Consider the following 25,962-nt stretch of genomic DNA (forward strand, 5'->3'; position numbering starts at 1 on the left):
TGAAGTCGGGGCACAGAAGCGGGTGGGGACTAAGGATTTAAACAGGTAACACTGTTGCCAGTCAGTCAACAAGTCTTTGTTGGATGCTATGGCAATGCCAAGTGCTGGGCTGAAGCAGAGAACAAGGGAATTTACCTGCCCTCAGGGTCCCCCTTTTTTGGTGGTGGAGGCAGACAGGCAAACAGGTCTCACCACTTGGTGTGGAAGGTGCCTGCGTGGGACACAGGTGTGGCAGATTCAGGCTGGGGTTCATGAGGTGGAAATGCCTTTGACTTTATTTTTTCAAACTCTTTTATTTCCTGTACATCTTTCCAGAGACTATCCGATCTCTGCTTCCGCCTGCCATCCTTGCCCACCCCAACATGCCACAGTGTACTCACGTCTCCTGCAGCAGGATATAATCCACCCCCTTTCCGGGTGGGAAGCAGAGGACGGAAGAATGGAAACGGTCTGTCCCTGCTTTCCTTCCAGAGCTTCTGGAAGCCGGCATGGGGCTGGATACTGTGTCAACTTAATTCTTTCCCTTGCTTTACAACCTCTGGCAAGAAATGCCTTCTGAGCCTCAATCTTCTCATCTGTAAAGTAGGGTGAATGACACCCAACACAGCGTTGGAAAAAGCTGAGTGCCTCATGCAGCACCTGCCCATAGTAGGTCCTTAAAGCATGGGCCTGGGGCCCAGGCTGGCTTCCGGCTGCACTCAATAGCCAAGCTCTGGCTCCCAGGGCCTGGCCTGGCCTTTGAAACTCAGTGCAGTTCCTTATTACCGCAATTAATTACGAGGGACAATGGCTCTCAGCCCTGCCCTCTGCCTGTGCCTTAGAGTTGCAGGGGGTGGGCGGAGGGCACCGGGAGGAGGGAGGTTAAGCGGCTGCCTGTTTGTTTATGGGCATAGGAGCCTTTATTGGTTTTACACTCCAGCCAGTTTGAAATCAAAGAACGTTTCCAGGGAGGAGGGTGGAAACCAGCCTCCTGGAGCTCAGAGAGCGAGTGGGGTTATTTATTTTTCAGTGTCTGGTTGAGTGCAGCCTGATTCCCCCCATCGCCTGCCCTGGTGTCCTCAGAGGTCCGCTGTGGGGCTGGACAAGAGAGCTGGTGCTTTGCCAGGGCCAGGGCAGGCTCTCAGGGGCCAGGGAAGCAGCCTGTCTTCCATGAGCTGCTGGCAGGCTGGGGAGGCCCTGGGGGTGGGGGGGCTTTGGCTTCCCAAAGCCTGAAGTGAACACTGAGCTTGTGACCAGGGCCCTGGCCAAGTAACTGGTCCTCTCTGAACTTCTGTGATCTTGTCTTCAAAATGGGCTTGAAGATGGTGAGCCACGGCCCAGCAGCCTCCCAGGAAGCGCTCGCGGAGGCTCAGCAGTGTAATCACATGAGGTGACCTCTACGAAGCCATGGCCTCTGCCCCTATGTTCCCTCTTCAGTCATTCTGTTATTGACATTCTTGCCCTACAAGGGAGGCGGCAGCTTCAGATCAGACTTCTGCTTGGCATTAGAAAAAAGAAAACTGGTCTCTAACATTCAAAAACATTTGTTTTCTTATACAAGAGTGATGCTTACTGTATGGAAAAAACAAGTTGTATGCTAGGTGAGTATAGAAAGTAAAAGTTTAGCATCCCCTCCTTTCCCCACCCAGTTAAACATTAGGAATTTGGGAGTTTGATCTTCTAGATATTTCTGCAGGGAAATAGGCACATCCACAAACGTTTATTTGGACAAAGTGGGCTTGTGTAATATGCACTTTTCTAGATTTAAAGACGCGTTTAAGTTAAACAATGCGTCGGGGATATTGTTTTCTGGAGGCTGGCACAGAGCTTCTATGGCACTGTCCTGTCTCCCTTGCCCCTCACCAATACTGGTTTTCCTGGATTGTTTTAGTCCCTGTCTGTCAGACAGGTGGGCCCTCATGTACCTGGCTCTGTGCCTGTCACTTTCACCTGCTAACTCAAGGAGTCATTGCTGTCCCTATTTTACAGATGACAAAACTGATGACTGGAGGAGTAGAATGATTACTCTAGGCCTCTCTGGTGTAGCCGAGCTGAAATGTGAATTTGGGTTTTCCAACTGTGACTCCTCTGGAATATTCCCGGGTGTGTGGAGGAATTGGCCCCATCCTAAAATACAGCTGCTACGTCCCAAGGACAGACTCCAGATAAGAACAGCAGCCTGTCCCCGAGAAAGATAAGCAGTGCTGACATTCTCCTGACAGGCTAAGTGACGTGGACGTGGACTTGGAGTTCAGGTCAGCTGCTACTGTCCCAGCCACGATGGCTCCCTAGTACCACAGTCTTCCCTTGTCCCTCCTATTGGGAGGGAACAGAGAAGATGGGAAGCTTGGTAAGCCCACACCCCATCCACTGGCATTAAGAACAGGGGATCCCAGGGCTGCAATCCCTTTTCCCAGTCTAGGACCTTGGAAGTCACAGCTCCCCAGCTCATTGTACTCATATTGGGATTTGGAGCTAAAAAAAAAAGCTTCCCCAACATCAGACCCTCCTCATCTGTCAGCTCAGTAAGCATCTAGCATGACCCTCTCACTTTCACAGATGGAGGGGCAGAGGCCCCAGAAAGGTTAAGTGACTTGCCCAAGGTCACACAGCTAATTAGTGGCAGGGCCAGGACAGATTCCCTCTCGCTGGAAAGATGATCTCATCCTCCGAGGCGGTGGTGACCTCTCTCCTGGCCCCCACACGGCCTATAGCCACATCTGGGGTTTTCCTTCCCAACTGTTGAGAATCTTCCAAACCCGGAGGAGGCCAGGAGGCATAACAAATGGGGAGCTGGTGACCTGGAAAAGGGAAGACAAAGCCTAGAGTGGGGGAGGGTGGGAGAGAGGAGCTGCTCCCAGGGATGAGGGTGAAGCAGCCATGCTGGAAGTCCACGGAAGAAGTTATCACAGCCCTCTCATTTGGCCAGCACTTTACAGTTTACAAAGTTCTTCTAAGACTGTGATAGTAGCCTTGTCAGCCCTGTCTTACACGTGGGGAAACTGAAGCCCAAAGGGTGACATCAATAGCCCAGGGTCACACAGTAAGTGACAGAGTATCAGACCTGGGGGAGAGCTTTGGAACCATCTAGTTCTATGTTCCCATTTTACAGATGAGGAAGGTGAGATCCAGAGCAGGGGAGACCAGAAACTCCCTGTTCCTCTACATACCTGCTTTCCCCCTAGACATACAATGGGTGAAACTTTCCCAGGAAACATGTCAGCCTTTGACCAGACCCAGCTGGAGACACGGCCCCTTGGTGCCCAGTGCTTCTACCATGGCAGCATAGGGCCACAGCTAAACTCCCAGATTCCAGTCCTGCTCTGCTGTGTGTTCTTGAGAAAACTGCCTCCTCTCTCTGGCAGTATAGGGCGGCAGCTAAGCTCCAAGACTCCAGAGTCAGGGAGATGCGGATTTCAGTCGTGCTCTGCTGTGTTCCTGGGAAAACTGCCTCATGTCTCTAGGCCTCAGTTTCCTCACGTTCAACCTGTGGTTCCATTACAGAGTGGTTTGAGCAGCTTAGATGATGTTCTGCTTGTGGGCAGCTTAGCAGAGAGCCTGGTCACTGCATGTGCTCCATTACCCTGGGCAGGTTGAGAGGGGTTGAGATTGGCCCAGCTTGAAGCCATAGTGGCGTATGTCCTTCACAGGTCTCTGGCCAATGTAGAAGACAGAGGAACAGCTGTCTTGGGCCTGGAGCTACACAGACATGGGCAAGAGCAGGTTCGGGTGGTGTTTCAGCTGCAGAAGTGGTGGAGTTGCCTATAGAAGAAAGAAAGAAAGAAAAGGGGCGGTTCATTTGTACCTCCTTTCCCCAGAGACTGTGCCAATTCAGCTCATCCTGTTTCAAAACAATCATTTAATTTGGAAAAAGCCCAGTTCTGCAACCCCAAACCTCGAGCCCATCCTCCCCCCTACACACAATGGTCTGGTTGTGGTCTAGGGGAGACCCTGCATGCTCTGCCTGTGGGGATGGACCTCATGGGCTCTCCAGAGAGGATGCTGGCTGGGAGTGACAGACTGACCCCAGAAGAGCTGAAGGTGCAGGTGACCATACCTGCAAAGTGCCACCTTCTAATAACTGCCCAGCAGTGTCCTCAGGGCTCTCAGGGGGCCTGCAGCCTCCGTTGCCCATCTCAGCTCTAATCTGAGCAAATTCCATGCCAGCCAGTGACTGTGGGACAGGCTTCAGGGTGGGGTTGGCGGGGCCCAGAGACTGTGGGAGGCACCCGACCAAGTGCGGAGCCCAGACACCTCCCCATTCATTCCCTGGCAGGGTCCTTGGGGTTCAGCCCTTCACCCAGGTGGTGCGTGGCAGTGTTCCACCCGAAGACAGGCTTTGAAAGTCAATTTGAAACCGGGGAAGCCAAGGCCTCACGGGCCTCTCAGAGCAAACAAGCTTTTGGCACATACAGAGAAAAGGAAACAGTATTGAATTTCCCCTCCAGCTCACCTGGGGAAAAACCCAGACTGTTTGGTGGTGGGGGTATCTGGGAGCTTGGCTCCAGTGGTAGGCTTAGAGGCTAGGGGTTCTTTGGGGTCATCAAGAAAGCCCCCTGAGATATTCTACAGCTTCCCCATAGCAGCTGGTTCTAGGACTTAGGACTGTTAACATTGGGCAGTTCTTCCTTGGGTCTGACTTTATTCCCTCCTGCTGCAGATCTAAAGATGACAAGACCTCAGCTTCTTGCTGCTGGCTCAGCAGGTGAGTTGAGGAGCCCGGTTCAAGTTCTGGCCTTACCACAGCCAGCTATGTGAGCTGGGGGCAAGCTGCTTTACCACTGTATGCGTGTTCCCCATCTGCAAAATGGGGGAAAATAATAATACCCACTCTGAAGTTCTTAGGCAAGTAAAATCCTACAGAAAGGGAAGGGGTGGGGAGAAGCTTGCCCTGGGGCCAGGTTTCACCTACATCCTTCCAGGACTGCAGGGGGAAGAAAGGATGCTTTGGTCTGCACATACCCCTGACTTTGCAGTGGCCCCATATAGGGAGATGTTTTTCCAAGAGGTGAGATCCTCACATGACAAGGGAGCAGAGAAGGAGGACAAACACCAGCAGATGGATTCTGAGGATGCAGTTAGAGGGACTGAGACTAGGTTTAAAGAAATGCCCACCTATTAGTCTCTACAAATCCTATATCCTGGGGTGAGGAGGAGGGTGAGAGTTGGGAAGAGGGTAGATTTGCTCCTAGAATGTGGTGGGGGCAGGGGGGTGGTGTAAATGACCCCCCCAGCCCTGTTCCAGAACCCCTGCCCACCTGTCAGATTTGTCTGAGCCCCCAGCCCGGAGGTGGCCCAGCTAGCACCAAGGGTTGGGGAGGGTCCAATCTTTGCTCAGCTCTTCCCCGAGCCAAGGCCAGTGGGACACATGCCCCTTCCCCAGTTCCCAGTGCTCCCCAACTCTGAAATCTTGACCCCTTCTCCCCACACGTGTATCTGAGCCATGCTGCAGTGGGAGCATAGAGCATGCCTTGAACATGGAAAATTTGGAGCAAAACCCAGAGTCCTAGAGCAGTGGGTCTTAGCCCTGGCTGCCCATGAGATTTACATCCAGTGCCCAAGTTGTACCCTAGCCCAGTACCTCAGAATGGGGAAGGGTGGCAGGGGCAGTAGTTTTTAAAGCTCCCCTGGTGATTCCAATGAACAGTTTAGGTTAGAACCCCTGGTCCAGAGTCAGCTGTGTTCCAGCCACAGGGATGCCTGAGCCTCACCCACCCAGCTTCCAAGTCCTCCCCTGCAAAACCTGGACCTCCCCCCACCCCAGCTCTCTCACAGAGCTGTAGGCAGATTGGAAGGGAGACCAGGAGACAGCACCTGGTACCTAGTAGGTGCTCATTAAATGCTTGTTAAAATAATAATGGCTTCCATTCATGGAGTGGCCTGCTCAGTGCCAAGTATTTGCCAAGTATTTGCATGGAAATGCCATGCATTTCCATGAACTTTTTTCTGGACCTGGATGATTCCTGGATTGGCAGGTCTTCCCCCAGGAGGAGGGTTGCCTTTGTCCTGGTTTGGGGCAGGTAGGTGTGTCTGGAGGCCCTGGAGAAGGACTCTGGCTGGTTCTTGTTTGGACACATCTTAGGTAACCTTCGGCAAACAGTGACTCAGCCTTCGCTGACACCTTTCCCAGGCCAGGCCCGTCTTCCTCAAGTTTCTTCCTGCAACAAGTCAGGGCCTACGAGGATGTGGCAAGCGGTTGTGTCGGTTTTCCTTGGGGGCCCTTGGACGGGTTGGGGACTAAGGGACAGGGGTCTCTCCTTTGCCTCCCCTTCCCCAGACCCTTGCTTTGCCCGAGCAGCCACCTGTCTCCCAGATGCTGGGGCTCAGGAAGGCTAAATAACCAGCCAGAGGCCACCCAGGATTCCAACCCACAGATCTGGGTCTCCAAAGCAATACCTTACAGGCAGCCTGTAGTCCCAAGCTGGGAACAAAGGCACGATGCTTCCGGGTCCCCAGCCTGGTTGGACACGGCTCCGCTCCTGGCACTTGGCCTCACCCTGCCTCCTCCTTTCCCCTCCTCCCAGCTCCAGAGCACCTTCAGACTGGGGGCAGCAGCTGCTCTGGGGCTGGCACGAGAGGCCCAGGAGGGATCTAGGGCATCTTCAGAGCTCCAGAGCCTGCTTCCCCAGTCAGCCCAAGACTTCTCTAAAATGGTGTTAGTGACAGTACCCTCAGCCAATCCCTGTCTGGGGAGGCTGCTGCCAGCTCCGCCTCCCTCCTCTGCTGACATACCCAGAGCACCTGCAGGTCTCTGGGACTAAACCAGTACCTGCCCGCCCACTGACCTGCTGGGTGACCTCCGGCCAGTCACATCACTTCTCCGGGCTCAGTTTTCTCATCTGTAGGACAATGAATCGGGACTAAATTCTCTCTCAGGTTGCCACTAGCTTGAGCCAACGGGCTTTCCTGATAAAAAGGAGGTCTCAGATCTTAGAGACGAAGCCCGTCCTGAGAAGCCATCCTCAACAGGGAGGCTGGTGGTGCCTGCACCAGGCCTGAGATCAACCCCACACTCTGCCTCTCTGAGCCTTGGTTCCTTAATCTGTAAATGGGATGATGGCACTTGTGACACGTTGCAAGGGGTAAATGAGCTAGTCCACAAAAAGCAGTGCCCGGGACAAAGGAAGAGCGCCTTTGAGTGGTAGTGACCACTGTTAGGGTCTCTCTGCATTCCAGGGTCCTTGTCTAAAAAGTGGTGGTGCTGTTACCAGGATGAAATGAAATTAGTAAGTGCCCAGACTTTGGCACCTGGCTAAAAGTTGTTTGTCCCCGTGTGGCTGAGTTTTTCTCCCACTTGCAACCCTCATCAGAGGAGCAGGGGCAGTAGGAGCTGGGAAGCAGGAGAAATGGGAAAATGGAGCCAGGATGGGGGGAACCTTTGGCTGCCCTGCTCAGGGTACCAAAGACATGTTCTCCCACCTGTCCTGAGAGCCCAGGCCCGGGGACCTGCTGCGCGCCTCCCCACCCGCTCAGCCCGTGGCTGTGGGCACGCCAGCCCGGGCCCTTGTTCCCAGCCAAGCACCTCCTCCACCCTCTTGCTTCCCCCTGGGGAGCTCTCAAACCCTAATTCATGAAACCTGCGACTTGCAGCCCAGATCCGCAGTCCCCCAGGGCATCCGTCTGTCTGTCCGTCCAGTGGCCCAGGGCCTGGAGAGTGCCGGCCAGCAGGGGCTGCAGGCTGTGCAGACCACAGCCCGCGCTGTGCCACACCGTCCACCTGGCTCCTGGTCCCATCAGGCACCACTTAGGGGGATGTGCCCTGAAATGCGGAGGCCAAGGCAGGGCTGGAGACGCCTTCAGAAATGGAAATAGGACCCATTTGTTTATGATTTACTCCCTGACACTTAACGGGAACCCGATGGGACCAATAAAGGCTCCACCCTCACCCAACTCCTACCTCAAAAGTGCTGGAGCCAGTCCAGTTCTCTGGAGGCAAATGCATCTCCGAGTGGAGCAAACCGCCTTGCTCCCCCACCGCATGCCTCCCCCCTCCCTCCTGCCTGCTTTCTCAACTTTTGAAAGGCTCCTCACTGTTCCCAAGATCAGCTGGGGCTGCCAGCCTTTCCGAGCTGTGGGGCAGGAAGGCAGGGGGCCTTGCTTTCGAGGTAGAGAAGGGCCAAGGACTAGAATATTCCAGGCACAAGATAGGCAAAGAGAGGGGGCCAGTGATGGAGGAGAAATCCAGTTTTCAATTTTCCTCAAGAGAAAAATGAGTGCATGAGAGACAGAATAATTTTCCAGTGTGCAGACCATAAGTAAAACCTCCTTGAGACATTGCGAGCTATTAAAGAGGAGGAAAGAAAAGAAATTGTAAAATCAGTTTGCCTTTAGCAGAACTATACAATGCGCTCTTATTTCCAGGGGAATCTAATTAGAGGGCGGGCGGCCACGTCTGGGAGGGAGGAAAGCCGGAGGCTGGGGCTGGGGGCGGCAGGCCCAGTGGGAGGAGGTGTGCAGCGCTGGGCTTGCAGGGGGGTGGGGGCATTTCTCCTTCCAGCGTCTTGGAAGGCTCAGCTGCCTTGGATTCGAATCCTGAATCTCAGCTCTGCCTTACATCTTGGAGTTGGTGGCTTAACACGAGCCTCTGTTTCTTCGTTTTAAAATGGAAATGATAACATTCTTACTGGTGTAATTGTCAGGATGCAGTGGGGGGATGTATGAGCAGAGCTCAGCACACACTAGGTGCTCAGTATTTGCTTATATCTGCCTACCTCATCCACGGCGGTTGCCAGCTTCTGCACCTCCAACACCAGCACCCTCCTCATCTCCAGACTCCCTTGATCATTCCCTCACTTTCAGAATCTCCTCTCCCCATCGCCCCTCTTTCACCCTAGACCTCCTGAATCTAGCCCCCAGGTCTTCTAGCTCCTGGCATTATACATCTAGCTCAGCTCCCAGCCTCTGAGGCCCCCAAGCCGTCCCCTCCCCAACCTCTTGCAGGACAGATCAACTTTTTCTTTCGTGCAGAAATATAACAGACAGTAAAAGTCCTTGGGACTGTAATAGATGTTCACACACATGCACATACACAAGCAGGACCACGGCTAACGGTAGCTAATAAGTAGCTTCCACACTTACTTCACAAAGCACAGGACCCAGAGCTTTCCCATGGCAGCCAGCCGTGCCATCCGTATCTCAAACGCTGCATCCCTGCTCAGGAAAGGCAGCCGCAGGCTGGAGAGTGCTGGTCTTGCCAGCAGCCCCTATCAGGCTATTTGGAAAAAGCTCAGAATGGCACTAGAGGGAGAAGGGAAAAGGGCAAAAGAATGCCCTTGAAAAAGAAGCATTGGCAGGTGGGTTCTACTGAGTGAAGTGAAAGGTAGATAAAAGAGCAGAGGGGTCTGTACATAGGTTCAGGTTTCTGAGGGACCTGGGGTCAAGTTCTGGCACAGCCACATACAACTGTGTGACCTTGGGTAAGTCATTGCCCCTCTTCGCTGAGTCTTATCCTTACAACAGCTTTATGCTTTAATGCTCATGCCTGCCCGGCCTGAGTGTTGGAGGATAATACCAGTTAGGCATGCCAAGCACAGTACCTGGAGCCAGATGCCCACAGATCACAGATGCCCGTTATCACTGCTTTTTCTCCATGGAGAGGAGCACTTGTTTTCTAGAACTTGGAAACCCAACCCCTCCCCATCTCAAAGCATGACTTTGCCCCATATGTTTTCAGATTCCACCCCCTCCCCACTAGTTTAATAGAAGTAACCCATGGCTGGCCACATTTGGGGAAAATAACATTATTTATTCTATCAAGATTCAGCAAACTGGGCCCAGAGCAATAATTGCCCCAGGCTGTCCGTGAGTAACAGATTTTATTTTTATTGATCAAAAAAGAATTTTTTTTAATCAAAAATACATCCAACTAGAAAAGGCGTAAGCACCAAGATCAAATTGGATTTTCACTCCTTTAAAAACTGGCTCCCTCCAGCCACCCATTTCCCAAGATGCCTTGCCTCTCTGCAGTGAGGTGATCACAATGCAGTGGGGCTGAGGGATCCCACGGGCAGTGGAGGCTGTTTGGCAGCCATCGTTAAGATCATTAGAATACCACATCTGCATTTGGGCCACCTCTGAGTGGACCAAACATCTGGATGCAGATGGGGGAATTCAGTGGAGTACCTGTGGGTAGGTCTTACCAAGTGTCCATCTTCCAGACCTCTTGGAACTGACTGGTCCGCTGCTAGCTGGGGCTTTCAGCGTGGCGCCCAGTGTCTGGCACTGCATAAATCCATTCCTCATGAGATGAGTGCAAGATGATCCTAGCATACTCATCAATGGTCACGTTGGCTGGAAGAGCACATTGTCATAGGCATCTGTTGGAACATTGCAAGTAATTGCACAGATCCGGGCACATAGAAAGAGGTAATTCATTCATGCACACATGCATTCACTCATTCATTCAACAAATGTATGCTGAGCTTTTCCATGGGTCAAGCCCTCTTCTGGGCATTAGGAATAAAGCAAACCAAACACATTAAAATGTTTGTCCCCCTGGAGTGGAAACCTTGCCCCTCCAAATAATGCAAGCTGCAAGACAGAAGTAGGGCATGGTCCCTGAGTTCAGCATTTTAAAGGCCACTCCCCTGATACTGTAACAGCTCTTCCCACTTGTGAATACCAGTGACACAATCTGTTTGCTGACCACCAAGGGAAGATGGTGGGAGAAGGAAAGAGGACTTAACATAGGAGCCAGGGTGGAGAGAAGGGTGGGCAGCTGGGCCCTGGTTAGGACTCCAGGCATCCCAGACTGTGGTTTGTCAAGAATCTGATGGCCCAGCCACGCTGGCACGCCGCAGGAGCAGGGACCACAGAGAAGGAAGTTCGCATACGCACTTCCCCTGGCTGGGCCAGGCTCGGGCTGAGCGTCTCCCCTCCCACACCCCAGTGTGAAGGAGATCCAGGGTTTTGGAGACACGCGGGGCTGAAGGCTTGGCATCTTCCTTCAGTCCCTCTCTTTCCATCTGATAATAGGGAGGAAGAGTTGGACGGCTTTCCCTTCCCATAGAGCAGCATATGCTTTTTTGTTTTTTGCTGTTGCTCATTTTCTCTGAATTTCTGCAGAACACTGGTTCGCCAAGTGCGGCATCCTGCCGCAGTGTCCGCATCATCTGGAAACTTGGTGGAAATGCCCCTTCTTGGCCCATCTCCTGAATCAGAAAGGCCTACACAGCGCCCAGCACTCTGTGCTTCCACAAGCCTTCCAAGGGATTCTGGTGCCCTAATGCTTGAGAACCCCCGGTTTAGAAGATGCTGTGGAGGTGTCTTGACTTAACTTAGAATGCATCTGTAGGCACGAGTGTGGGACCCACCTGGGTTTGAATGGAGGCTTTACCACCCAGCATCTGAGCAAGTCTCCCCACCTTTCTGAGTGTTTACCAAGGAGCACTGGCCCCTGAGATGCTTGTGAGCATTCCATGGGGGGACGTAACGCATGTTGAGTTCCTGGCACATAAGGGACCCTCAATAAACTGGACCCTGCTTTTCCTTCTATTACTGATTACGTGACAGCAGTGAAGCGTTAAGATGAAAGTGTAATACAGGACAAGGCCTGATCACCTTTGAAAAATCAGCCCCGCCAACTCCAAGAGCAGGAGAATCACAGCGTCTTAGAATCACAGACCCATAAGATGTCAGGTGCAAAAGGGGACCACTTAGTACCACCCCTTTTTTTTACAGAGAAGAAGAAATAAGCTCGAGGACACCGTGTACCTGGTCCAGCCGACACAGCGTGTCGCAGCCATCCTTCTTCTCACCCCCCATTCTCTAAATGACCTGTCCTCCCGGCATCTTCTTTCTGTCCTGTCCTCTGAGTTATTTTGCACAGTCTCAGAGTGAGAGAGCCGCAAATGAGCCTTTTGTAAATATATACATATATCTATACAAATATATTTTGCAGCTGCTTTTGCACACATCTTTTGAAGCCAGACATCACGTCCTTTTCATTCTCTGCTGTATCATCACATCATGTCCTTTTCATTCTCTGCTGTATCATCCATAGCTAGCTCAGAACCTACATGTGTTCAACACCTATTTGTTGAGTGGATGAATTAATATGTGGGGACAGGAGTCTGGGCAGGGGAGAAAGGGCAGTAGATCCTGGGGGCCCCCTGCCCTAGATGGGTACAGGTGACGTCTCTGCCATCAGCCCACAGCATCCCAGCACCGGAACCTGGCTTGTAGCCCATGTCTGCTTCAGGACCAAGTTGTCCAGGACTGGGGCGTCCGCCTGACATAATACGTAACAGTAATTAAGAAATAAGCCGCCTTGCCCAGCTTCACAGCGATCATTTGGCTAAGTAACTACCATGGTCCAGTGCCTCAAAAATCACCATTAGAGTACGCTCCTTATGGCCATAAAATTTCTCGTTTTCTGCCTTTCATCAGCCTCCCCCTGCAATCTTCGCCTTGCTTTCTTTATACATTCGTCCTCAAACAATGGCAATAAACTCTTTCCCAGAGTGTTGCAAATCAGAAATTTGTCCACATTTTTCCACCACCTTCCACTATGGACCTGCTCTGCCTGGGAACAGCCCAGCCAGGCCAGCTGGAGAGGCTGGGCTGCCATAGATTGATGGGAGCACCACAGGACGGGGTTGCTGGGGGGAGAGGGTGGGACAGGGCAGCGGGAGAATGCACCGTGAAAGGCCTCTGGCTGCCCAGCAGCCAGCCTGAGACACCAGGGGCCCAGGACCGGCCAGGGGAGGGGAGGAGCAGCCTTCCCCATCCTTTTCCCCTAGGAGAGGAAGAGGGGCCTGTGGCCTACTGGATAGCAGGGCTGGCCCCAGGCACAACATGAAGGTCAGGAAATCCCTCCTTCCCTACCCCCAGAGGAATCAGATGATCTCGGGCTGTCCTGTAGCCTACACTGTATTCCTAACTTAGAATCCCAGTCCCTCCTGGAGCTCCTTGCTATCCCCATCGATCCATCATTCTTTCATCGAAAAATAGGCTTTTATTGAAAGCCCTACCGTGTGCCAGGAACTGTACTGGGCTCTGGAGTGTAAAGTAATGAGTAAATCAGATACAGCCGATGCTCGCTTCTCAGGGTTATTCTTAAAGTTCCAGGAGGATCTCTGGGCTTTAGGAATGGTGGAAATGGGCTCAGAGAGGGGTTTAGACTTGTCAAAGGTCACACAGCAAGTTGGAGGCAATGTCAGGCTTCCAATCCAGGTTTCCAACCATCCATAAGCTCCCCAGGGACCTTCCTCTGGACAAGGTAATAGTCCCTTCATCTGGCCAGGGCGCTGGGGGCCTGAGCCAGTTTAGGGACAATTCTGTGGTGACTATTTGCATTTTAATGTAGAATTGCTGGAGGTAGCAATAGGTGGAGAAGTAACTCAAGCTGATGGCTTTGGTGTTCATCTGCAGAGGGGAAGTCTATCTGTTGGGTCTGTTTCCCAGGCAAAGCTCTTTGTTCCTGAGGAGGGAGGCTGGCCTCCATTAAAGCAATTCACCTGCTGGCAGGGAAGTTCTTGCTTGCTTTTCCAAGGATCCAACTTGGCTTTCCCATCCCTGCCCTGGGACACGAGCCGCAGCACTGCCCACCTCTGAGGCAGTGGTTCTCTTTAAAAGGGGCAAGAATCTGAGATGCCTGCTTGTTTCTGCTGTGGCAGACACTAAATGCTGTAGCTTTTATCAGTGTGGATCTGGGGGTGCCTGGTAGGTGCCTAGTAAATACCTGTGGGGGCACGTGCGTCTCTGTGCACCTTGATATGCAGCATAATGTTAGGTTTTGGAGTTTTCTGGGAGACCTATTTAAAGAAAGATGGGGGTGGGGATAGATAGCAATTGGATGGATAGAAATGACTCCTGAAGGAAAAGAAATCAGCACAGAATCCTGAGAGAGAATCCATAATTTTGGGGAAACTCGATTCAGTTCTTACTGTGGTCTTGACAAAGTCCATAGTTTTTTTGTTAAACCGGTGGATACCTATTAGAGACCATCACTAAGAACATTCTAAAATGATGGGTACCACAGAACTGTTACCCGGGGCAGGGTCATGCCCAGTTATAATAGAGAAATATAGTTTCGATCCTCAAGAAACTCCCAGTCTGACTGTTGAAAGCACAATTTCTACCCTAGGGGTGGGGTCCAGTTCCCACACTCCAGGAATTCAAATAAACCTTTTTCAAACTGGATAATAAGGTGTATTTGGTAAACAGAACATGTACATCAGAAGTTAGATGTCAGTCCCCAGCAGCAGCTGATGCCAAGTGCTGAGAGGGCGGCAGATGCCACAGGGGTTCAAGGCGAGCTCTCAGGGTGTGGCAGTCACGGAGAGCTTCGTATCTCGTGGACTCCGCATGCAGGTTTAAGGATGGGGGAAATAGGAAGTAGTTTGGAGAATCATCCAGGCTGTGGCAAAGGTCAAAGGCCTGGAAGTGGCCTGCAGGGCAAGGCACATTTGAGCCAGCGCAGGATGACCTTGAATGTCAGGCTCACAAGTGTCCCCTTGATGGTTAAGAGCCTGCCTCTGGGGCCAGCTGCCTAGGTTTAACTGTCCCTCTGCCATTGAGTTCGTTAACCCCTTTGAGCCTCAGTTTCCTCATCTGTAAAATGGGGCAAATGATAACACTCTCCCCTTAGAGTATAGTGGTGCAGTGAAGGCACGTAGTAAGCTCAAAACACATCAGCGGCTACTTTTGTCTTTTCTCCTGTGGCCTGGATGCCCAGTCCCGCCGTAGGAGACCTTCTGGGATCACAGAGCCCAGTCGTCAGGATACAGTGAGCCCCAGATTGAAGCCCTTCCTCAGGACTGAGCCTGGAGGTAGAGGTTCAGTGGATGAGGGAAGCAGGGGCCAGGGGTCCTGAAGCCATTTTCCATCTCCGCCTCCTTTGATGACTTTCCGACTGGCTACAGCCCCTGTGCCTCCCAGGGCTCCAGCCCTGAGGAGGGGTAAGGGAGGAAGAGAAGGAGGGTCGGGGCAGGCTTGGCTTCTCGGGCATATGGTCCTTTCACTGAGGCTTTGTGGGGTGCTGACGGGTGGTCCGGCTGCCCCGGCTGTCCTTTTCCTTACCACCACCAGGGCAGCTTCATCTGGCCTCAGGGACCCCAGCTGCTGCTATTTCCTCTTCACTGGGTTTCAGTCCTCACCCCAGGCCTCCCCTGGCCTAGCTTCTTGAGGGCCTGTGTCCCTCTTTGGCCTCTTAGTGCCTGCCAGGACATGTGTCCCAGCTGTGTCACTTACCTGAGACCTGCCCCGTCTGTGGGCACCATCTACATCTGGGATGGCTTCCCCTGGGGAGAGGATGGTAGGTGGGGGTCTGTGGGCATGGCTGTGTTTGTGCAACCCTCCCTACCATAGGAGAATAAGGAAGGGATGAGAAAGGGGTATTCATTCATTCAATCATTTGTTCATTCATTCATTCACACATGCATGCATTCATTTCTTGCCTTTGCATTTTGTGCCAGGAAAATGTGCTTGTCTCTGGGGGTATAGAAGCAAGTTAAGTTCTCATTGTATGCAGGCACCAATAATAATAACAGCAATAATAATAATAGCTAACGTATACGGAGCACTTACTCTATACCTGGCACTGTTTATAAGCCCTCGCCTTGTAATAATTCACTCAATCTTTACATGATGACTCCATAAGGTTGGTGCTGTTCTTTTTCTCATTTTACAGATGAAATTGTAGCTCAGAGGAGTGAAGTAACTTTCTTGAGTTAGGATAGGGAGTAGACTGTGGTAAGTGTATCAGAGACACCCCTTAGTGTTTCTCGAGGCTTCCATTTGTGTAGCCACACCCCATCCTACAGAATAGGCAGATGGCAGTTCATATTGCCAGTGGGTAGAAGTAGAAATGCAGATTTCAAGAGGACAAGCAACATGTTCAAGGTCATACAGCAGGTCATGGACTGAGCCCAGAGTGCCAGCTCCCTACCTGCCAGGCTTCTGTCTGCGTGAGAGGTGCACCTGGGTCTGGGCATCATAGCTGGCTGCTCAGTCAGGTACCCAGTAGCCCTCCCAGAGGTCAGCCTCCAGTTTTCTTCTCTTCCCTTCCCCTTGGGCTCCCAGCACTGTCCCTATTTTAGAAATGAAGGCAATGAGGCTCAGGAGTTAAACACACATCTAGCATATATAGCTCATGGAAGGCAGAACCAGAATTCAAACCCAGGTCTTTCAAGACCCCATGCTACCCTCCACATCCCCAACCCAGTCAGTGCCTCAGTGGCTGCCTGGGCCAACAGGCAGAACCCGGGTAGCAAGTACCCTTTAAGGAGCTGACATAGTGAGCTCTGCTGTCTGCCTGGCACCAAGCATTGTTCTTTCTGTCATTAAATGAGTTTGGTGGGTAAATGACTGAACAGCCCCATGAAGAAGTAAAGGGAACACTGGTGATTATTTTCCAGACTGTCTTAAAGTTACAGGCATTGTATAAAGGGGGAGGGTGAGCTGAGTTCCTCCTACAGTGGGCTTACTACTGTCTTCAAGGCACCTGCATGAAATGTCCTACCTTCTCCCCACCCCTAATCCATAGCTGATGTCCCCTTGCAGAACTTCACATTTGCTGCATGTTACACCAGCAGGTTAGAGAGCCCTAGTTGGAAGGGCCCTCGTGACAGCTTGGCCCTTCAGGACTTGCCTTAAGGCAGGGGAACGTTAGTTTTGAGCTCTCTGCATCTAGACAGTTCCGGCCCTCTACAGACCCTCTCTCCTCATCCACATGTGACCTGTGCTTGTCCATGATTCAGTGCAGAAAGAGCTCTGGATCCGTCATGAGAAAACACAGCTCTGAATTCTGGAAATGCAACTATACAGTACCATTGCAAGCAGTACTACTTCCTTCTTCCTAGATATGCCCCTTTCTGGCAGGAATGTATAAAGAGTGCCCTCTAGTGCCGGAGAACAGTACTGTGCTATTGCTGAGAAGCCACATCAGAGATCTTACCACATGGGCCCCGTGTTTTGCAATGCAAATTACCTATACCTTTGGTTCAGAGTTTAAAGAAAAAAAGAAGAAAGGCAGCCTGGTGGGGTTAGAACAGGACTTCCTGGAGAAGAAGTTTTGTCCAGTTTAGGTTGGGACTGAAGTGAGTCCCACCTTGGCTTTCTAATGACACTCTGCCCTGAGTTGGGAGGGTAAAGCTGGGCCCGTTGACTCATACTCATCTTGGTCGCTGAGCAATAGCACAGATTTAGGGTCAGACAGAACTTATTTGGATCCCATCTCAGCAGGACCTCCTGACCCCCAGGGAGGCCTCCAAAGAGCAGTAGACAGTTTTGCTGAGTCTCAGCAGTAAGGACACAGAGGCGGGGACCTCAGGCCCAGATGGAAGAAGGTGCCTCAGAGAAGGCTTCTTGGATGGGAGAGGTGATCCCAGGCGGGGCCAGAAAGGTTGAGGATAATGGAAGCTCACATTTACTGAGCACTTCTTCATGTATCTTAATATACTCATTCATTCAACAAATACTCGGGTGTCCACTTTGTGCCAAGCACTGGCAATTGTGCTGTGAACAGAAAGGATGAGAACACCCACCCTCGTGGAGCTCTAGGGATGGCCAGGACGTTGAGGGGCAGACAATAAAATATTTAGTATATCTGATGGTGATATGTGCGGTGGAAAAGTGCAAAGCAAGGGAAGTGGGTGGGGAGTCTAATATTATACCTATCTTACGTGTATGAAATCCACAGAACTGGGGCAAACTGCATCAGGAGTCTGTGCTCTTAAATGCCCTACTCTGCACATTGGCCTGACCAGATGAAACTGGAGGCCAAGAGGGACACAGGAGGGGCTCCAGGCAGAAGGTATAGTCCATGCAGAGGCCTACAGTTGCTAGAGCCCAGGGAGAAATGCCAGCAGAATGGTGTGGGGCTTCAGAGCTCACAGGGATTCTGAATCTCCCCACTTCGGTGCTGGGCTGGTTGAAGGGAGAGACGGGTACTAAGGACCGGTGCCAGGTCTGAGGTCTGGGCACATGGGTGGTGCATCCAAGACAAGTCCGGGCAGAGGAAGTGGACAGAAGGGGTCACTTTCAGGAAGGTTTAACTTGGGGAGTGAGCCCCGCCTCCCTGTTCGATCCCCCATTCCCAGCCCTTTTGTGCAGCCAACTCCTGCAGACATTACCACAGAGCCTCACGCACCACTCACTGGTTACAGCTGAGCAGTTCGCTTTGAGGGGCTGGGAGGACTCCCGCCTTGGCCCGGCTCCCTGGGCCCCCAGCTGAGCTGTAAATGACTTTTCCATTTTCTGAGACCTGCGCCCAAGCCTGTTTGGTATTCAGAGACGCCTGGCCCATACTCACCAGCTCTCTGCTCTGCCCGAATTACGTGATTAAAACGCATATCAACTATTATGTGATTCGTTTCTCTGCCGCAGCTCAGAGCTGGGCCTATGTTAAACTGTAATAAAGGCTGGGTTGGGAGGCAGCAGGGGGGGGGTAGCTCAGAACAGGGGTGGAGGTGTCTCTGAGTCGGAAGAGCTGAGAGAAGGACCTCACACATCTGTTAGCTTCCCCAGATCTAGGAGGACAGGATTTGGAGATGAGTCAGCTCCTTCCTGCCTGCTCAGAGGTCAGTAGGTCCAGAAATTGTGACCATCTCATTGCAAGGCTCTTCCCCTATCAAAGGGAGAGTGGGGAAAGTTTGGCGGTGGGGCTGGAGAATAAGCCACCTTCGTTTTCATGATCAGAACTGTAATTCTCCAACACCCTGGACTTCACATAGCAAAGTTGCCCCTCACTGGGCTGGAAGTCCTAAGTCCTGGGTTTTCTCTCCAGACTTACTGCCCCAGGACTGCACTAAACATTTGTAAAAGGGGGCAGACTGCCTGCTTGACCCCCCAGGGTTATCGGGAGAGACGCTGCTGGAACAATGGGTGGGCTTGGAGACTGGAGAGTGCTGTGTGTGCATCAGTATAGGGCGATGATCATTTCAGCGTGTGAGAGCTCAAAAGGAACTTCAGAAGTGTTTTGCCAAGCTCTTTTCATCTAAGAATTCTTGACTGGGCATCTGCTGTGTGCCAGGCACAGTCTCTGCTGCATTCAGGATCTCCTGGTCCAATGGGACCGAGAGATTCAGAAACAGGGAAGTTGGGTGTCCCCTGATGAGCTTTGAGAGCCCAGAGAATGGGCACTGACTCCAGCCTGCGTGGGCCCAGGAAGCCTTGCTGAGGGAGGCCGCCCTTGAGTCAGGTTCTGCTGGCTGAGGAGTGAGCCCCGTGAGAGGGCGTGAGGCCTTCCCAGCAGAGGAAGCTCAAGTGCAAAGGCATGGAGGTGTGAGACAGCCCGGCTGCATCATTTAAGGGGGCCGAGAGCGGGACAGGGAACTGCGTGGAGTGGCGCGGAGTGGCGGGTGAGTGTGAGCCTGTGGGCAGGGCCCCTGGGGGCGGAGCCTCACTGGGGTGGCTGAGGCCCCCCAAGTGGGCGGCCCCTGAGAGCTGGCGGGCTTGGGAGGAGGGGGCAGGGCTGGGTCAGGGTCAGCCATGGCGAGAGCAGCCCCCCAGCGATTTTCTACCTTCCTCTATCACCCTGGCCTGGGTTGGCCAGTGAGCTCATTCCTGCCCACCTGGAAGCTTTGACAAACCAAATTGCTCCTGTCACCCCTCCTGTCTGTCATTCTGTCCTCAGGCTGCCCTCTGTCTCTTTCAAGTCTTTAGCTGTCTTTGTGTTTTACTCCTGTCCTGACCTCAATTCACCTGGAAGCAGTGTACCCTCCATCGGACTGGGAAATGCCCAGGACAGGGGTACCTCGCCCAGCAGATCGGGAGCCTCCTAGGACGGAGGCTGCTACTCCCCCATAAGACCGGGACGGCCCCAGCATGAGGCTGTGTTTCTTTCTCGCTCTGTATCGGGCTCCCCACAAACCTACGCGGAGACAGGATCCGTGAGCCCAGAGATAGGCCCCCTCACCTACCTCTCTCTCGGGGCTGTCTCCAGACCAGCACCAACGCTGTCTCACCCACCTTGGGACCTTTCCATTCTCACAGCTGCCTGGAAGCAGGAAGCCAGGAGCTCCTGCTGGCCAGGAAGCTGCTCCCCCACCACCCACACGAGATCCTGCTTTTGTTTAATGAACGTGCTTGCACGTCCACTGTCCCCTCATGTCCCCGTCCTCACGCTGCTCGGGCTTCACCAGGAGACAGCCAACTTTCAGCATGTGGAGGACTCAGCCCCAGCCAGCAGGGCCTCTCTGGGGCCAAGTCCACTCAATCCTGTTGGTTAAGTTGACTCTGAGGCTGAGGGGTTCCCAGAGCAGGTGGGGAGGGGGACATCACTAGGGAAACCAAAGTGAGGGTGATGGTGGCATCACGGAGCTGTGTGAGTCCCCTCTCACGTGCTGCTCCGGTCCTGCACCCCCTTCCCTTTTCCATTGCCTTTGTCATCTTCCTGCGTGTGCCCTTTGCAAGTTCCAAATTGCTCCTATGCTCTTCACTGCATTCCATTCTCACAGTGGCCCAGCGAGGCATGCAGGGATGTATCATTATCTTGCCATTGACTCGTCACTGACTTGTCTGAGGCCACAAAGTGGGGGAGAGACAGAGCCCAGAACCAGGCGTCAGGCCGCCCAGACCAGGGCTCTTGACTAAACCAGAGCTGCCTGAGAGGGTCCCCAAACTCCTTCCTCATCTTTCTCCAGGAATGAGCGTGGGCTCGCTGGCTGTGTGGCCTCCATTAACGTACTAACGCTCTCTGAGCCTTGTTTTCCCTATTTGTGAAAGAGCCAATAGCTTCACAGACCTTTCATGAGGTTGGCATAGGGCAGAGTGGCACAGACCCAAAAGGATCTCTTCCTCTGGTCTGGGCTGGGTGGGGAGGCAGGAGATCTTTGTCAGGGGCCTGCTGTTACAAACAGACTGTACTCCAGGTCTCCCAGCTAGTGGGACAAAACCGTGTGCTCCTCACTCAGCATCCAGAGCATTGTCATAGCAACTGCCAACCTCCTGCAGGATCATTCCACATCTTTTCAAACAAGAGAGGCCTCTGCCTGCCCCAGTCTGGGCTTCGGTCTGAGCACCTCTCTGGGCCCACAGAATTCCCAGATCTGAGCAGGAAGCACAGACGAGGGAGGCAAAGAGGAAATATAATTCCATGATGAGTCTAGAAAGCTGTGAATAATTTGGAGGGCAAGGGCATGGATGGACACGTATGGGGCGTACGTGGACACCAAAGATGGACAAGATCCCATATCCAAAGCTCTCTGAACTTTATTTGTTAACTGCATTCATGATTTTGGTTGCAGTCCAATAGCCTGTCCTATTATTTCCTTAATATTTTACTTCATACAAAAGCACCTTAAAAAACTGACTTCAAGGAACCTAATGCTCTTATAAATGTATGATGAGTATCACATCCTATAAATGGATGGGAACCATAAAAAATACCACAAAAAACTTTTGTTAGATTCTACCCAGAAACTACTGTGTGCAGAAAGCTCTGACTTGAGGCCTGCCCTCTCCTTGTTGAAAAGGGAGACCAGCGGTGTTAATATGCGCTATTCCTGTCCTGTGTGGCAGCCACCAGCCACGTGTGGCTGTGTAAGTTTGAATTAAAATGAAATAACATGAACAATTCAGTCCTTCAGTTGCAATGGGCACATATCAGGTGCTCAGTACCACATGTAGCTGATATACCATATTGAACTATGCAGATCTAGAACATTCCCATCATCACAGAAAGTTCTATTAGACAGCACTGCTTTAGAACCGAACTGAGGTTTAATCAGACTAGGGTTTTTCCCCAGGACAGAGCTGTGTCTTTGCCCTAGCCTGAGCCCACAGCCCTGAGGACAGTCTCTGCCATAGGCTCCACTACCAGCAACCGTGATCCCCATCTCACTCAGGTTCTGTCTGAGCTCGAGGGTCCCCAGTGGAGGGCAGAGCCTGGTGCCCCATGCCCCATCTGCAGGCTGGCCGCCCTGCCTGCCTGCCAATCCCTGCTTCCTCCTCTTGAGGCCCCAAGAGCTTGCTCTCCTCGTCACCATCAGAATATTGAGGTTATGCAGTGAGTTTCAGGACGTGAGCCCTTGGGATTAGTTGTATTTGGCTCTGAGCCCCAGATGTGCTGGGGAAGACACCCCAGGATGCCAGCTGTGCCCACCATGGCTTCCTATCAAGGAAAGGGAGCTGGGCAGCCAGGAAGGGCAGAGGAGTGGGTGGATCAAACCCCAGGTGTCTGCCTGGAGGGATGAGGTAGGCCGTGATGGAGGGAGGTCTTACTTTTCATTGATTCCCTTGTTGTGTGGCATCATCATGGATAGCCTGGCAGTGGCCAATAAAAAGGGATGACCACCCTATAGCCCAGTAGGTGTGGTGGTGGGAAGGGACCTGGGGCAGAGGGCATTGCCCAAGACAGGATGACCTCCCAGCAGTGGATACAGCCCTATGATACCATTACCTATCATGCCCTTGACCCACCAGGCCTTTGCATGTGCTCTTCCCATGGCCTGACATGCCTTTCCTTTCACCTCCACTTGACATCTAAGAGGCTGTATTAGGTGGTTTTGGGGGGAGGGGAAGGTGTGGGAGATTGTCCCCTATGGGAGGGGCTTAGACCTATTCATGTAACAGACATTTGAAGCCATTGAGTAAGAACGGGTGGGAACAGGACAGCAGGGTCTGGGCACAGGTGTGGACACTTCCTGAGGGACTTTGGGCACTTCCTGGTGCCTCCCTGTGATTCAGTTTCTCCCCTCCGTATGGGTGTGAGCACATGATCTCTGAGGTTCTTCCAACTTGACTCACACCGAATGCTCTGAGCACAGAGTACTCGCCCACACATGGCACATATAGATGCTCTATCAGGGCTCTGATGAATGAATGAATGACAAAGCAGAAGGGCATCCAGGAATACCAAAGATGGATATAGAAAGGTAGGGAGAGGTGGAGATGGAAAGGTGGGAAGAAAGAGAAATGAAGGCAAAGGAAGAAAGAGGGAGAAAGCAGGATGTGGGGGAAGGAAGGTAATCTGTGCTTCCTCTCCTCCCTCTCCCTTAGTTTCTCTTCTCACTGGCCCCCCCACTATGAGCCCCACTGGCCCTGCAGGGACTGCTGAAGGTGTAGCTTCAGAGCCCTGGCTAGGGGACTCCTTGCTGGCATCCCCTCTGCTGAATCAGAGATGGTAAGAGGCACAGGATTGATGGGGATGGGGAACCAGTTCAGTCCTCAGGATGTCTTCAGCCCTGACTACCAAGGAGCTTGATCAAGACCTTCCTGCAAACATCCCTGGCCTGAATCTGGGACAGAAGCAGATTCCTGACCTTATAGCCCCATCCGGAGCTGGGAATGAGCTGGCTCCAGACTCCTGGTCTCTCTCTGCACAGAAAGCAAAGGCCTTTGCCCACCTGCAGGCTCCAGGGTGGAAGTTAAGGGATTATAGGAATGGGGCCATGGCCACAACCAAGGTCATCAAATTAGGTCTCCTCTTCCAGGCTGAAAGGTTACTCAGAGATCCTGGAACATCCCGGGAAAGGCCTTTGTGTGGAACTAAAGTAGTCCAAACCCTGCATGTGATAAATGGGGAAGCTGAGGCCCAAGATGGGAAGGTAGCCTTCCTAGGGTCATAGTTTGGGGCATTTAGGGGCAGAGCTAGGTCTGGAACCTAAGCTTCCCAACTGCCAGCCCTGAGTATATGCATTTGCTCTCTTCCTCCCTTCCTTCTTGCCTTCTTCCTTTCCAGTTGTTGCGCTGTTTTCCCAAAATGCAATAGCGTCATTGTTCAAATGTCATTTAAATCATTTTTTAAATGTTTGAATTATTGTCATTTAAAAAATACTGAACTGTAAACAAGTGTGAAGAAGAAAACAAAAGTTCTATCACCGTGAAGGTTAAGATTCGTTAATCTTTTGAGTGTAGTGTTCCATTAATATGTCATGCATGCTTTTTCCAAAAGTGGGATTTATTTTTGTACAGTGGTTTGTACCTTTTTCTTAAAGTCAGGCTTATTGAGACATACCAAATATACAGTAAGATTCTCCCCTTTTGGGGGAATATGGTTCTAGGAATTTTGAATGTATTCAGTCATGAAACCGCCTCCTGAATCTTATATCATGGACATCCTTTCATGTCAGCAGAAATAACCTAAATGCCCAACTATAGGGGATTTTTTAAATAAAAGGAATAATTGCGCCAGAAAGTATTTAACCAGTCCCCTAGGGCTAAGCATGGAGGCCGCATCCCACCCTTCACTCTGATAAACAGTGCTGTGGGGAGCACCCTTCTCCTTGTGCTGAGGGGGCATCTGATCCTCAGTGAAGTGATGGGTCTGAGGGTGGGCACAAAGCACCCCTCTATCTCACTAGGACCCCAACTTCTCCTCCCTCTCGCTGGCTGTAGGGAACCGGCTGGATGAGGGCTCAGATGTGGAGTCAGAACCCGACCTCCCTCTGAAGCGCAAGCAGCGCCGCAGCCGGACCACGTTCACGGCTGAGCAGCTGGAGGAGCTGGAGAAGGCCTTTGAGAGGACGCACTACCCAGACATCTACACCCGCGAGGAGCTGGCGCAGAGGACCAAGCTGACTGAGGCGCGCGTCCAGGTGCGGAGGAGCCTCGGCGTCCGTGCTGGGGGCGTGTCGCAGACTTCTGGACTGAGAAGGTGGGGCGGCCAGGGATCGAGACCTTAGTGGGCCCCAGAGAGTTCTGCAGCAGGTGCTCCGGGAACCTGTAACGACAAGGAATGCCACCAGCACTTGATGCAGAGTGAGTGGGCAGTCGACTGATTGGTGGGCAGCCCCAAGGAAGCCAGGCTCTGCAGGATTACATTCATCCCTCCTGGCAACAAGTGCTTCCGGAAAAAGAAGGAGAGGGGAGAAGAAAAGGATGAAGAAGGAAGGAAATGGGAGAGAGAAGGAATGGCATTGGTTCAATGGGAGATGAGAGGGAGAGAGGAAGGAAGGGCATTGGTTCAACTGGAAGAGAGGGCTCGGGGAGTATAAAAATCTTCAAAGCTCTGATGAGAGAAGGAAGTGGGTAGGAGGAAAATGTCTGAGAGGCCTAGTCTTCTAAGTTGGGTAATGAGTTTCCCCTTATGGGAAGCATGCAAGCAGACTGGGTAGGCACATGCCTGGTAGGTTAGAAGCATCAGAAGGAGGATGGGCAGACCTCACACACCCCCTCCACGCCCTCAGGTGAGTGGTTCCTAATCAGGGGGGCAGGGGGAGGGTGAGCAGAGAAAGAGCAGCCCCTGCCTGGGTTTGTGGGCTGCCCCCATTGCCTGCTGGCCTGTGGTGGGGAAAAGGGGCTGCCTCCTCTCCCCAGACTGAGCTCAGATTCCCTGAGAGCAGAGAGGGTCTTTGGGGGCCTAGCTGGGAAGGGCTCGGGCTGGGCAGGAGTGGGGGAGGAAAAGGTCGTGATGAGTAATAGCTCCTGTGGGGATGCATTCCTGACCTGTCTTCTCCAGGAGCCAGGGAGGCAGGTCTGTGGGAGGGGCCGCCCCAAACTGCTCACCAGGGGCACTTCCATCCTAGGGGAACCAGCCTCTGCTGGGGACCCACCTGTGCCAGCCACGGCACTCAGGGTGTCTAACACATGACCTGGTGGGACCTCAGACCACCTTGTCAGGCCAATGTGGTCCCCAAGCCACAGATGCAGAAACTGAGGTCCAGAGAAGCAACATGCCGAGAGTCACAGAGCTTCGTGGGGGCTGAGCTGGGCCTGGAACTAGGGGAGGCAGATGCCAAAGCCCAGGTTCTTTCCATCCGGGAGAAGAATAGAGCTTGGGATTTGAAAGCAATAGGGAAAGTTCTAGAAGCAAATTGGCATTTCAGCACTCCAGGAACCAACCTACCTCCCTCTGCCCTCCTCACCCCCACTCCCAGAGTGGGGGGGTCCCTGGCTGCCTTTGAGGGAGACCCCAAGGGGCAGGGGGCAGGCGGCAGCAGCCAGCTCAGCTCATTCCCTCCCCTCCTGTCCCGTGATATCCGAGCCTGCCCAGCCCTGAGCCTCCTCCCCCGCCGACCCTCCTGCAGCTGTTCCCCTGGGCACATTCCTGGGTGCTTTCTCATTCCCATGTCTGGCGGCCACGGCTGCTTCCCACCACCT

The 25,962-nt window shown here is 52.6% G+C and overlaps 1 protein-coding gene across 3 annotated transcripts in view; it reads left to right on the plus strand.

Moving 5' to 3' along the window:
• PAX7 (paired box 7) overlaps positions 1–25,962 on the plus strand; it is a 98,235-nt gene that overhangs the window by 27,852 nt on the left and 44,421 nt on the right. For all 3 annotated transcript variants that reach the window (XM_073233298.1, XM_017642937.3, XM_073233299.1), the window contains exon 5: positions 24,259–24,458. In XM_073233298.1, the coding sequence (XP_073089399.1) occupies positions 24,259–24,458 (200 nt within the window). The remainder of the gene's footprint in view (positions 1–24,258; positions 24,459–25,962) is intronic.

Source organism: Manis javanica, chromosome 4 (genome assembly GCF_040802235.1).
Source record: "Manis javanica isolate MJ-LG chromosome 4, MJ_LKY, whole genome shotgun sequence".
Classification (NCBI taxonomy): Eukaryota; Metazoa; Chordata; class Mammalia; order Pholidota; family Manidae; genus Manis; species Manis javanica.